This window comes from Musa acuminata, chromosome BXJ2-6 (assembly GCF_036884655.1).
Source record: "Musa acuminata AAA Group cultivar baxijiao chromosome BXJ2-6, Cavendish_Baxijiao_AAA, whole genome shotgun sequence".
NCBI lineage: Eukaryota > Viridiplantae > Streptophyta > Magnoliopsida > Zingiberales > Musaceae > Musa > Musa acuminata.
Window position 1 is genome coordinate 2,235,663 of NC_088343.1, and position 13,086 is coordinate 2,248,748.

At 37.2% G+C, this 13,086-nt stretch overlaps 1 protein-coding gene and 1 long non-coding RNA gene across 2 annotated transcripts; one reads left to right on the forward strand and one right to left on the reverse strand.

Moving 5' to 3' along the window:
• The first annotated feature begins 45 nt into the window (after positions 1-45).
• LOC135613399 (uncharacterized) lies at positions 46-2,898 on the forward strand. Its single transcript, XR_010487296.1, has 2 exons — positions 46-202; positions 1,617-2,898. It is a non-coding gene; the product is annotated as an uncharacterized LOC135613399 (long non-coding RNA).
• A 2,044-nt stretch (positions 2,899-4,942) lies between these two features.
• On the reverse strand, positions 4,943-5,983 carry LOC135613400 (flowering-promoting factor 1-like protein 3). Its single transcript, XM_065110428.1, has 2 exons — positions 5,562-5,983; positions 4,943-5,329 (listed from the first exon to the last, which is right to left on the reverse strand). The coding sequence occupies exon 1, from the start codon at positions 5,939-5,941 to the stop codon at positions 5,621-5,623; it is 321 nt and encodes a 106-aa protein (XP_064966500.1). The 5' UTR covers positions 5,942-5,983; the 3' UTR covers positions 4,943-5,329; positions 5,562-5,620.
• Positions 5,984-13,086: the final 7,103 nt, after the last annotated feature.

Genomic DNA, 13,086 nt, shown 5'->3' on the forward strand with positions numbered 1-13,086 from the left:
ATTTTAGGGCTTGCTTGTAGTTTTATTTCGTCGTCTCGGCTCTTCTCTCTCCCGGCCTTGGTCGCCAAAGAGAGACAGGGTTCGGGGTCTTCGATTCCCCTTCCATCGAATCCCGACTACTACTGTACGGGAAATCGGCTGCGGGGTGGTCAGTGCGTTCTCGATTTCCTCTCCTCGACGCTGCTTTCTCGGCTTTTATCAGGTTGTGTGTTTTTCTTGGTTGATTATGTTGGCTTGGTGTCGTGATTTGACGAATTTGAAACGATGAATTCGTCGAGTAGCGGCTGTCCAAATGGGCAGTGGTTCGGATTGGTTGTATGGAGGATGAACCTCTTGGATGATGAATGATTGTTTGTCTGCGAAAATTAAGGTTTAGGAAGTCGCTAGCATATAGCTTGATCTTGTTGACAGCAACTAAAGTTGCAATCTTTAAGGAGTAATTACTGTGAGAAGAAAGTGTCTAGAAGTAGCATGGACCTTGAATGGTTGAATATTTTCCTGGTTGTTGGATACGTGTTGGTTAGATAAACCTATTAGTTCTTTAATTGCAGAGAAATGTAGTCCTATAGATACCATGTAAGTAGATAGTTTTCAGAGGAGATGGGTTTTGGTATATAAGATATCAACTCGTATTTGTTTGTTTTATCTTCCACTGTATTGTGGAATTGGATGGTGGAGGGAGGCCAGGATATCATTAGAGAATTGGGATATTTGAAATATCAATGTTGTTTAGATAATATTGAACCGAATGGTATGTCTAATTAAGCAAAGTGCAAGACTTGGGTAAAAGCTCATATTCTTCCAAATTCAGATGGGATTCATATCTTTTTCTTTTTCTTTTCTTGATTAGAGCATGAAATATAGTGAATTATTTCTAGGTTGGATGCAATTTACAATTTCCCTTCGAGCTGAGGAAAGATTCTTCGAAGCTGTGGAACTTTGATAAATTATTTTAAGATATTTTGTTTAATGAAAAGTTGGATGTATGCCCCAGCATAGCACAAAAGCAGTAATTTTCGACCTTTAAGTGGAAGCATCTTCAATTAATTCACCTTTATCTTTGACGAATAAAATCACACCCAAACATTCTTGTTTGGTGTCCAGTAGCTTGAAGATATCTGTACAGCTGCTGACTAATACACAAATTAGGATCATTTGCTTCCTTGAGGTTCACTATTGATGAAGGCCACTTTAGGTTTCTTAGATGAATCACCAGAGCTCTAGGATTTGATACGGCAAAGTTCTTGACATGGTGTAATTTTAGTATCAGTAATTGAAGAATTTTGTTTAGTTGGGTAAGGAGTACATGGATGAAAAATTTTTAGTTTACTTGGGTTTATTATTCATCAAGAAAGGAGGATTGATGAATTCATTATTCATATGGTTGAAGCAAGATAATTAAATAAAGTAGGCCATGCATAATTTTATGCGGCAATTGCATGTCTATGGCGATGATGTTTTTGGCCACCTTACCTGGAAATCCGTTGCTGATTATTTTGTTACTTTCTGTTTCTATATTTCGGCAGAGGATTCAAAATACCCAAAATTTCTTTTTTTAAGCTTGTTTTTTGTGTAATAGATCTCGTAATTGTCTTGCCGTTCAATGGCATGTACAGGTCCTTAAAGTAATCTTCTCCAAAACCATTGAACATCAGTAATGTTGTAGCAAACTAATGCATGGCCTTGTGCACCTCGAACCAGAAGGATTATGCTGCCAAGCCCCATCCTTTGTACTTGCAGGACATTCAGTTTGATTGCAACTGGGAAGATGTGACACGCCCAATCTGTTTGAATTTCCCTCACAATGGGGTTCTTCTCTGGTGGTCTTTTTATGAGAAGGGGATGTCGGCCTTTCATGTGTGATAAATTGTCTCGAGCAGTTCAAAAGTGCATATGGAGCACCTGTCGTTGTAAAAATCACACCAACTATAGATGGGATAACCATGGATGGCATTCAAGATATTCTCCAAACTCCAGCTCCACCAACCTGTCCACTGTGTAGAGGGAATGTTACTCTGCTGATCGTTATTGATGAGACTTGTGTTTATCCAAACATGAAGAAATGATGGTGTGAAGAAAAACACTGTTCATATATCATCAATTTTTCTGAGCTGTGGAAGCATGGTCAACTAAAACACCCCTACTCCCACCCTTCAAAAATACAACCCTGCACGACAACTTGACCAGGAAAATTTCAGCAGCCCTCACAGATCATAGATGTCTTGAGAACTACACATGCAGAAGTACCCCATGGAGTGGCTTTAGGTGAGTACGTCATCGAACATGGGGATGCAGATGTCAGAGATGAGCATGAAGGTTTTCCTCGGAGCAGGGGTAACTGGTGGGACTCCTGCATATTCTTTAAGGGATTGCATAGGGGTTCAAGAAACTGGCACAGATCAAGAGAAAGTGGAAGAAGCAGGGTCACTGTTCAAATTCTGATGGTTCAAATCTAGGTAATGAGTCCACAAATCTGTAGATATAAGAGAATACAGATTTGTTGAAACCGATGACGAGCTTGCGAGAATAGGTGCTGGTGCAGCAACATCGGACAGGTAAGAGTGATCCCTTATTCTTTTCTTAGAAACTCAGGGGTCTGTATTTTGCAGAGCATGATATTTCCCCTCTTAGAATCTGTGATTTGCTTCTAAGGAGCTTCTCTTTGCTGATATTATCATGACATCTCATTTCTATGGTCATTGACAAACAAGAAACCACAGTAGCCGGTCTATCATCCAGGGGCATCTTTTCAGCTTCACGGCTTAGTTCTGGCACCTTCATAGAGTTCGTCAGTTGACAGTTATATCTGCGCATATTAATGGAGTATGGTATGTAGTGCACCATGCATCCCTTGCTGCAATCTAAGGATTCATCAATGTAATTCTTGTCCTTGTGTTATTCTTCTGTTATGTTAGTCTTATATCATTAAGACAGTTTTTTTGGGAACTAAATATCCAATTAATTGAAGGGGAAATGCATCAAATAAAGAAATAAAAAATAAAAAAGTGTTATTATATATAGTTCCTTATTTTTCTCTTCTTGGTTGAAATGGCTAATGATGTTGGTGCCAGCTCCTAAGTTTTGAATGATGGATTACTCGATTGATAAGTCGGAAAGACTAATCTTTTATTTGCAGTGTTATGATGATTTCAGAACGAAGGGTCGCCTAGGCCTAGGTGATGGTACTCTGCCAAAGTCTACTCAACCAGGTGGTTTTACCAGACTGGTAAAAAACATGTCAACCATGTCAATAGATGTTTGTGGATTAATAAAAATTAATATTATAATTAAGATATTCTATTTTGTTATGATCGATTTGTATCGATCAATATTTTTAGTGTGAATCATCCTTTTTCGGATGGTTCAATTTTTTTTCTTTCTTAATTATGAGTTTGATTTTTTTTTTCTTCCCAAAGTCATGGATCGCTTCTCCATTCTTCTCTCAATCTTTCCTCATGCATTATGCTCACCTCACCCTCCTCATCCTCATTGTTTTTTTTCTTTCGACTTCTTCCCTTCCTTCTACCCTTCTTGTCCTACTCGTTTCTCATGCTTCGTGCCCACCTCCCTCTCCTCTTCCTCATATTTATTGTTTTTCTTTTCTTCTCTTCCTTTTACCCCTCCCTATCTATACTTTTTTATACTAGTATAGATCGAAACCTATAAGTTAATTCAAAAATCGACTTCGATATGATTTGATCATTCAGCCATAAACAAAAAACAAAAAAAATGATTTTGTTATATTTTATTAGATCTGTGGACAACATTGATATTAGTACCTTTGGATCTCAACTTCTATTTTATTTCTACCTATTTTTCATTCACTGAGGTGGATGTTTAGTTCTGCCTATCTATAAGAATAGCCTCAAAACCCAGCAAATGGAGTTGTGTTTAGTTAGAACTCTTATCTATCTATCTATAAATTAAAGGTGCTCACAGAAGTGTCAACACTACACTGTTTGGCTTTGGAAACTACATTAATGAGAAAAGAGAATTCAAAACAGTCACTGCTAAGCTCCTTGCCTTAGCAATAATCTCAAGTATGAACCACTGGATGCTCTTGAGAGGACAAGAAATAATAAGTGTGGCAATGATCTATATACTAATTGGTATATCCTGGTTGGTCAGAAGTCCTTTTGAGTGGTGATTGTGACTTGAAAGATGATGAAAAGGAAGAAGGTAATGTTCCAATGATCCAAAATTAACACCAGTTTCATCATTCATAGATAAAGACCTTTTTGTTAAGATTGATTTCATCATCCAAAATTATGGCATACTTTTCTGAGCTCCATGTCAATTGTCATCAAACGGGCTTTCGTCATATCCAATATTAGGTCGACTCTAATATTAAGTTTTGATGGGATAGTTGATTTATTAACTTGATTGAGCCTAAATCATTGAGACAAACATTTAAGCTGAAGTTAACAAACAGTAGTACATCCATCGTATCTTTATAAGTTTATTTTAGTCTAATCCTAGACGAGATTTAACTAGGGTGTTATAGGTTTACTAAGATGATTTGATTTACTATGGTGCGATCATAAGGAATGGTAACAAATAGTAACATTGAAAAGATGGAAGGCTTTTCTCTTTTATAGATACACATTTTTTTTTTTCTTAGGAGAAGAGAAATCATAAACACAAATAAAAATCACTGTGAATGAACAAAATCAGAGTCTTAACAACACACATTGTGCTTCATTTATCAAGAGCTTCCTAGAAAAGATTAAAAAGACACAAACAAGTTAAGAAGATCCAAATATCTTGGGGGCAAAAGTTTGACCCTGATTTCAGATCACAAACAGCGTTTCAAGTTGGGCTACAGATTTAGGCTGAGATGTTTTTACTTAGCTAGCACAACAATTATCTTGAAATCAGGATCTTCTTGCCCTCTATATGAGAAAGAATGTGATCGATCACACCAGCAATAACACAGTGGACGGCATGAAAACTTGAAGCTTATTTAAAGATTTATCTTCTCGCTCTCTTCTTTTGAAAGAAAGAAAGAAAGGGAAAGGGGAGACTCTTTCTGTATGTAGTGCAACAAGTTCTTAAGTTAGCCTCGAACCTCCGACGACGACAAGTCTTATCACATAACAGTTTGGGGTTAGCATCCACGAAGATAGATCCTTTGGCTTCGTGCAGATATCTTCTAGAACAAAAAAGACCTTGTGTCTCTTCTGGAACAAAGGGTCTTCTCGACTGAATTTTAGGTCTGCGTGTGTGGTAAAAGACAATATTGTTCACGATGAAGGCGTAGTGCCAATCTCTATCAGAATCTGCATAATTTGGTGCAGCGTTCAGCCTCTTTTTGGCTACCAATTTGGTCCTGCAAATACGAGATCTGTGTTCATACAAAAAGATGATACTATGGGATGAAGAATACATGTTTATGGAGAACCTAATGTACACATAGCACGATATTCTCATGCTTCTTGATACAAACAGCTTAAACATCAAATTCCACACCATAGCACAAGCCAAGCAAGCAGCTAGTACAAGCACCACCAAACCTTTTTGTCTGCTAATGAGAGAACACCAGCTGAGGCGTAGAACCACACCTGAATCCACGAGCATGACATAGGTGTCTCGTGTACCCGTGCGTGTATGTATGGACGGGTCATGCATCGCGCACCTCAAACACGTTCCGGCACTTGACGACGATGTCGTACATGTGCACGGACGTGAACCTGGAGAAGTCTCTCGGCACCGAGATGAGGTGCACCGACGAGCGCTTGTGGAACTGGACAAGATCCGGGGTGCTGGGGTACAGCTCCCACCCGAGCTCCGCGAGCTTGGTCGCCAGCATCTCATTGGATGTGATCACCTCGTTGGTGGGAAGATAGACCAGGATCTTCCGCCGCCGACTGCCGATCGAGTCGCCGCCGCCTGGGTTCTCTCGCCGCACGACGCCGTTCTTGAACACCCACACCCCTGACATGTCTTGCTGCTGTACGATCAGAATCGGAGAGGGATGAGAGGGGTGTGGGAAGCGGATGAGGGAGTCGAGGGGAGAGGAGGTGCGGGTTTTATATGCACTGGCCGAGGTTAGAGAGAGAGAGAGAGAGAGAGAGAGAATGGCTAAGGTGGGACCCGCCAAGGGGAGATATGGAGGACCGTGTGGGACCGACGGAGCTTTGATGAACAGCTACTTCCCTGGCCACTGGGATCAGCGGTGATTAGAGTCTCTCGGTACACAGTCCACGGGGAACTGCTACTTCCCGGTGTTGGGATTGATCTTTTCCTGTGCAAATTATTGGAGGGGGGGGGGGGGCAAATGGACCTGAAAACAGATATCTTTAGATCCTTAGGGTTGTGTACTACATATCCTGAGGAACAAACATGCTATGTGGTGCAGTGAGTGGGGAGACGTCGGCTTTCTCAAAAGCTGTCACTCAGCTTTTCATGAATGATGTACGTGAGCAGGATAAAATGATGGACCAGTTGCACTGACATGCAGCAGCAGTAGCAGCTTATCACGAGCCACGCACGTGGAAGAAAGAGAGAGGTCGACCACGCTCGCATTGACCCCCTTCTCCACTCTTGCCATGGCCCGGACTATGGTATGTGAGGCCGCATACCCCCCCACAGTTTGATCGAATGCAATTTGATCGTTCTGAATGAGATTCTACTAGGGCTTGGCTTTTGAGTCACAAAGGAGCTGATCCAGTCGAGGGAGAGAAGCAACAGGTCAAGATGCAGTAGTCCAATCCTTGAAAGATAGAATCGAAGTCCAATCCTTGAGCTGACCACTGACATCACCGGCGAGCGCCTTCCCGTACGGAACCATGAGCAAAAATACATGCAGCTTTATGTTTGCCGGAAACAGAGAAAGAGGTATGTATGACACAGAATACTCGGAGAAATCATGAGGCCTCGCACTACTCCCACCGTTGATAACCCTGTTGAATCAACATGCAGAAGCTGAGGGATGCAAAACTCATGCTGAGGACAGCAGAACTGGAGCAGCGACTGCCACTGCCACCACTTGCTTTTTCCTCAAAGGTGGACCGCCACAAATGGTGGTGGAGACGGTTCGGGCCATGTGTGCCAGTCTCCATACGAAGCAGTACACTGATACAGAAAGCAGATATCACTTGTTCTTTCTTCTTTAAGCAGGCAGGATTATTCCAGCAACGATGGCTCCATCAGCTGTGGGGCTGCTGGAGGAGGAGCTATAGATCTATGACCATATCTATTCGTTGGACTGTCGCAAGGAAAGGCCCCATCTTGCACGTGAGCCCAAATGTCTCTTCTTGGTGTTTGGTGTTCTCCGAATCGAGGACCACAGCTTCCGTAGGTGGTGTTTGATCCAAAGTTTTCTTTCATTTGACCGTGAGAGGTTGCAAGTTGCCCTTCTTCTTGAGCTGGGATGATCAGCTCTAGAGCTAGAAAAGTTCTTTGGAAAGGAAGGAGGACAATCTACAAATTCCCTACAAAGAAGGAGGTCCCCAGAAAAGATGTCGAAAGAGGAGGAGGAGGAAAACAAAGGATGATGTGATCATGACGTAGATCCAGTAAGGGCAACAGGGGATTCATGGAAGTTCTAAATGTAGTAAATAACTAAGAAGATGGATTACATGTCGGCATCTCCCTCAACGAGATTTATTATGTCGGCTGGCGTCTGGATAATGAGACGACATATATGCATGCGAGCTTCCTCTCTTCCTGGTTCTTCCGCTCCGAACCATGCGGTGTTGGTTCGGCTGGCTTCTCAATCGCGATAGGTAGGATCAAGTGGCCCGTATCGGAATCTGTGCCCTGGAATCTGCCTGCAGCATTTTATCTTGCAGATGAAGCGTGAGGAGACTGCGACTGTGAGCACGAGTGGTGGTTGTTCTTTAATGGCGCACCACATCCCTCTCCGATGGACCACTTCCTCTGCTCATCATCTTCCTGACACAAATGGCTCACCTCGCTCCCTCCCTCCTCCTCCTCCTCCTCTCTCTCTCTCTCTCTCTCTCTCTCTCTCTCTGTGCACGTGAACAATCAGGGTAGAACACTGGATTTGGTCCCACTTGGACACCGTCTTCCACAACGCTCTTCTCCAAAGTCTTCATTTCACTTGAGATTGTCATGTGATTGATTTGCTCTGGTTTTAGGGTTCCACGACGCACCTGTGGAACCCATTGGATCGTGATATCGCGGCCACTAAGCCCCGGCATCCGATTGACTCTTCCATGAATCCATTTTTTGCGGGTCTAGCTCAGTCACCGGCTGCCGTGTCACCGTCGGATAGCCGACTGTGACAAGACCGATTTGGCAGCGTAGCCTTTGGTTCCAACCATCACTGGAATCGATGCCCTGACAACCACACCTCCATCATTTCAAGCTTGGACATTATTGTCTCATGTCACGGCGAAAGCCATTTAGGATCATATCTCAAGTTGTCATCCGAGAGTTGCTTGAATTTGATATAGCAAAAACAAGAAAGGCTTGCCGATTAAAATCTAAGAAAAAGGAAATTAAACATCTAAAAAACTCTTGCTGTTTCTCTTAAGAATTCTTCGAAGAATAAATCTCATGTATCTGATGTCATAAGCGATAAAATTAATCTAAATTATTAGAATTAGATAGATAAAATAAAAGATAATTTTTTTGATTTTTTATGAAGGAAAAAACAGTTAGTTCACATCTTTGTCAGGGATATGGTCAAAGTCAAACTAGCATTTCTAAGGAGCGATGAATACGGTCCTTATTGGATGAGGATGATAAGGTTTATTAGACCATAAATATATGTTCTTGGATAAGTCTAAAGCATTATATATTAGATTAGAAATACTATTCATTTTTTTTTACCATCTTCTTCGTTTCCTCCTTGAAATTCTATAAGAAGTCAACTAATATAAGTAAGGATTATAAAATTTGATATAAAATAATTTTGCTGAGTATGATATGCAAAATCCAAATATTTCTGAAGATCAACATGATTAAATAAATGAGAACATACAGAAAGATGCAAGAGTTTTCTACCTACTATAACAAGCAACTGATAAATCTTTATTTCTCTAAATCATGTGAGCATCAACATCAAAAGCGTAAAAAATATTAAAAAGTGTGTTACGGACAAAATAAAAACTTTAAAGACTGAGATTCTTCGATATGAATTCAAATCTATCACTCATTGTTTCTTAAAAATCTTTTTTATTATGAACTAAATAAGGTCTTACGGTAAAAACTCAAAAGATCAAACAGTAGTAAAATAAGTTTTACAAAGTTTATCTTTAAAATATGATGTCTTTTAAAAGCTAAAAATACAAGTACATTACTTATTAATGAATTAACAGATTCATTTTTAGTTCATGAACAAAAATGAACATATCTTTAGATAAAACTTTAGAACATATTTTTCAAATAAAGATAGATCAAAGGAATGATAAAAAAAATTCAAAAAACTAAATATTAAGGGAGAGATTAGAATTATAGAGGTCGGGAACGATTTAGTACTTAGGACAAGGGATAAGTTCGATCAAATAAGAGTAAGGGGAACTTCAATGAATATAACAAAGAAACTTATTAATGATTTTACTGCAAAAAAAATGGACATATTGAAAAAAATTATTGTATAAAAAATAAAAATATAAATGTTCATCTTTGCTCCCATTATAAAAAATATGACTATTTTGAAAAATTATTGGAATAAAAATAAAAAAAATAATAGTGAAAAAATGATGAAGAAAATATTTTTTATGACATTCGATGAAGAATATTTTAGATCTGTTTAGTTTATGGATAGTAAATACAGTAATCATATGATAATAGATAAAAGTTTATTTCAAATGCTTATTAGTTCGATCATATTTATAGTACATATGAGAAATAATAGTAAGGTTCAAGTGGAAAAAAAGGGAACAGTTATTGTGAACATTAAATTTGGTATAAAATTTATTGATAATATGATATGTATTATTGGTTTAAAATAAAATCTCATTATGATGAGAAACGAATATTATACTACTTTTGATGGTGAAATTATTTAATTTATGAAAAAAAACTAAAAAATTGATAACAACTATGAGGATTATAAAAAATAAAATATTTTTTTTTATATTTTTCCTTACATGCAATCACTGCTATTATTATTAACAAATCGACATTATAGGATAAAAGATATGCTCATCTGAATTATGATAGATTAAAATTATTAAATTAGAAAAATATGATATTTGGTTTGCCTAGAATTAAGAATAGAGATACTGTTTATAAATCTTATATTATAAAAAATAATATAAAAATTCTTTTCAGATAGATCATTCTTGGAGAGTTAAGGAACAATTAGAAGTTGATATTTGTGGGCCTATGTAGACTATATCATATAATGGAAGTAAATATTTTTTATTATTTATAGATGATTGCACAAGGATGATATGAGTATATTTTCTTAAAAAAAAGCTAAAATCTTCTTATTTTCAAAATTTTAAATCATATGTAAAAAATAAAATAATTATTTTATTAAAATTCTACGTACTGATAGAGGGGGTGAATTCACTTTTAAAGATTTTTTTTTTATTTTTTTACAAGAATGCATGCATTTACAAGGAACTGAGTACAAGTTGGACCCTCAAGCAAAATAGAATAGTAGAGCAAAAGAATCGAGATTGCTAGATGTATGCTTAGAGAAAAAACCAATACCAAAAGAGTTTTGGGAAAAAGTTGTGAGTGCAATAGTATATTTGTTAAACTATTTTCTACCAAAGTAATATAAAGAAAAATATATTATGAAGCATGGTTAGATAGAAAGTCACATGTGAGTCACTTATACATATTTGGTTATATTGTTTACTTTCATGTTTCTATAAAAAAAATAAAAATAAAAAGTTGATGATAATAGTGTTAAATGCATATTTGTAACGTATTGTAATGAAACAAAAAGTTTTAGACTTTTTAATCTTACAATTAAGAAATTGATCGTAATAATTTTTTATTAATGAAGAAGAAGGTTGAAACTCTAAAACAATTGAAATTTCAATAGTTGTAGGAGAAGTAAGGCACATGATACATTGTCTATCATTAATACCTTACCTGAATCTTCTTATATTTTGAATGATTCAAATTCAATTGATTCTAGTGACATTGAAATATTTTTAAAGAAATTTTGTAGTTTCACAGATATATTAGTCTAGTGATTTTGCATGTATTGCTTTAGAACATACTAAGTTTTGAAGTTGCAGAAGGAAGAATGATACAAATAATGAATAACAAATTATAAGCTATTGAAACAAATAAGCCTTGAATGATTAATAAATTTGCCCTCAAGAAAAAAGTAATTGGACTCAAGTGGGTGCAGAATTCAAAATTTAATACTGATGACTTGTTGCAAAAACATAAAGCACAAAGGGTATACCCAAATTCTATGCTTCAATTTTTCAAAAACCTTTTTTATTTAGTTACTAGAATTGATATACTATATTAGCATTGGTAGCCCAACAAAAAATGATAGGTTTATCAACTTGATGTTAAATCAATCTTCTTAAATGAAAAATTGGAGAGGAAGTTTATAAAAAGCAACATGAAGGATTTAAAATTTAAGGATAAAAAGATAAAATATATAAATTGGATAAGGTATTATAAGATTTGTAACAAGTATCGAGGGCATAGGACAATAGAATTAACAAGTGTTTTCTTCAATATAATTTTCAAAGAGGTTAAAGTGAGCCAACTTTATATATAAAATCCAAAGTATGAAATTTTTTATTATTTGTTTGTATGTTGATGATATGATTTATATTGAAAATTCATCGGATATGCTTATTAAATTTAAGAAAAAAATTGATATGGGAATTTTCAATGACTAATTCAAAACTTTTATATTATTTTTATAAAATAAAAATTATTAAGGATGCAAATAAATTATTTTTTATGTAAAAAATTCTAAATATTTATTTCAAATACTTCAAATGATAGCTTGTAAGCCAATGAATACTCCAATAAATATAAATAGTAAACCTATGTTAGATGATGTAGTTGAAAAAAAAAAAAAGAAAGATGAGAAACAATATAGAAGTTTAATTAGAGAGTTAATTTATCTCATATATTCAAGGTAAAAAATTATGTTTATAGTTAGTTTATTGTCTAGATTCACACATACCCCTAGCAAGTATCACTTTGGAGCAAATAAAAGAGTTCTTAGATGCATCAAGAAAACTCTCAATTATGGTAATCGTTATGAGCAAGTAAAAGATTTTAGTTATATTCTTGTACTTATAGTGATCAGGCTAGTTATGTATATGATAGAAAAAATACTTTATGATTTGTGCTTAGCCTTAGTTTAAGGGTGATTTCATGGATAAAAAAAAAAAGAATGTGTTGCTTTCTCAAAATCTAAGGCATAGTATATTGTGGCTAGATACGTCAAATAATTTGGTTTTGAAGAATTTTAGCACGGGCGATGATCGCCTGTGAGATTACACAGCATGCCGAGCCAGTGCATATAAAAGCTCCCCCACAGGGACGCTCGAGAGCGAGCTCACTGCATTGCATCGAAGTTTCTTTATCTTCACAAGAAGTGAAATCTTGTAATTGCCGATCACATCCGCGATGGTTGGTTTGCCATGAAGGTGGCGGACCGAGTCCATCCACATGTTTCTGCATGAACAGCGACGAGCACATCCAAGTGGATAGAATGGCTGCCGAGCCAACCAGAGGGAAGAGTTGGATACGCACAGCAACGCGAGCGGACGGGGAGAGATTGCGGCACGTGAAGTGGAGCCCTCCACGCCACGTGGTTGACACATCAGCAGCTCATCTAATTATTCTGTGCATCAAAAGGTGAAGGGGAAAGCCGATCACGTCCAAGAAAAAGGAGCTCCACACAAATCTTGAAGGTGGCCAACGAGACCACTAAAACAACTTCGGCCTGGGGGGAGTAATGGAGGAGTTGTTTAGGTGATTTCTACTCCATTGAGCTATCATTGAAAGAGGCAACAACAGGTCAGCTCTGCAAGGCAAGCATCTATTTGGAGGACTACAAGACATTGTGATTGACCGTAGAACAAACAGTGCCATAACAAGTAGGTCTAGTAACCTAGATTAGTTCTTGACTCCAACACAAGATAGAACAGGTCATCACGAGTATTGTGTTATAGA

What these genes read in the sequence shown, in the direction of transcription:
- LOC135613400 (XM_065110428.1), bottom strand. Translation starts at nt 5,941, where the DNA reads ATGTCAGGGGTGTGGGTGTTCAAGAACGGCGTCGTGCGGCGAGAGAAC.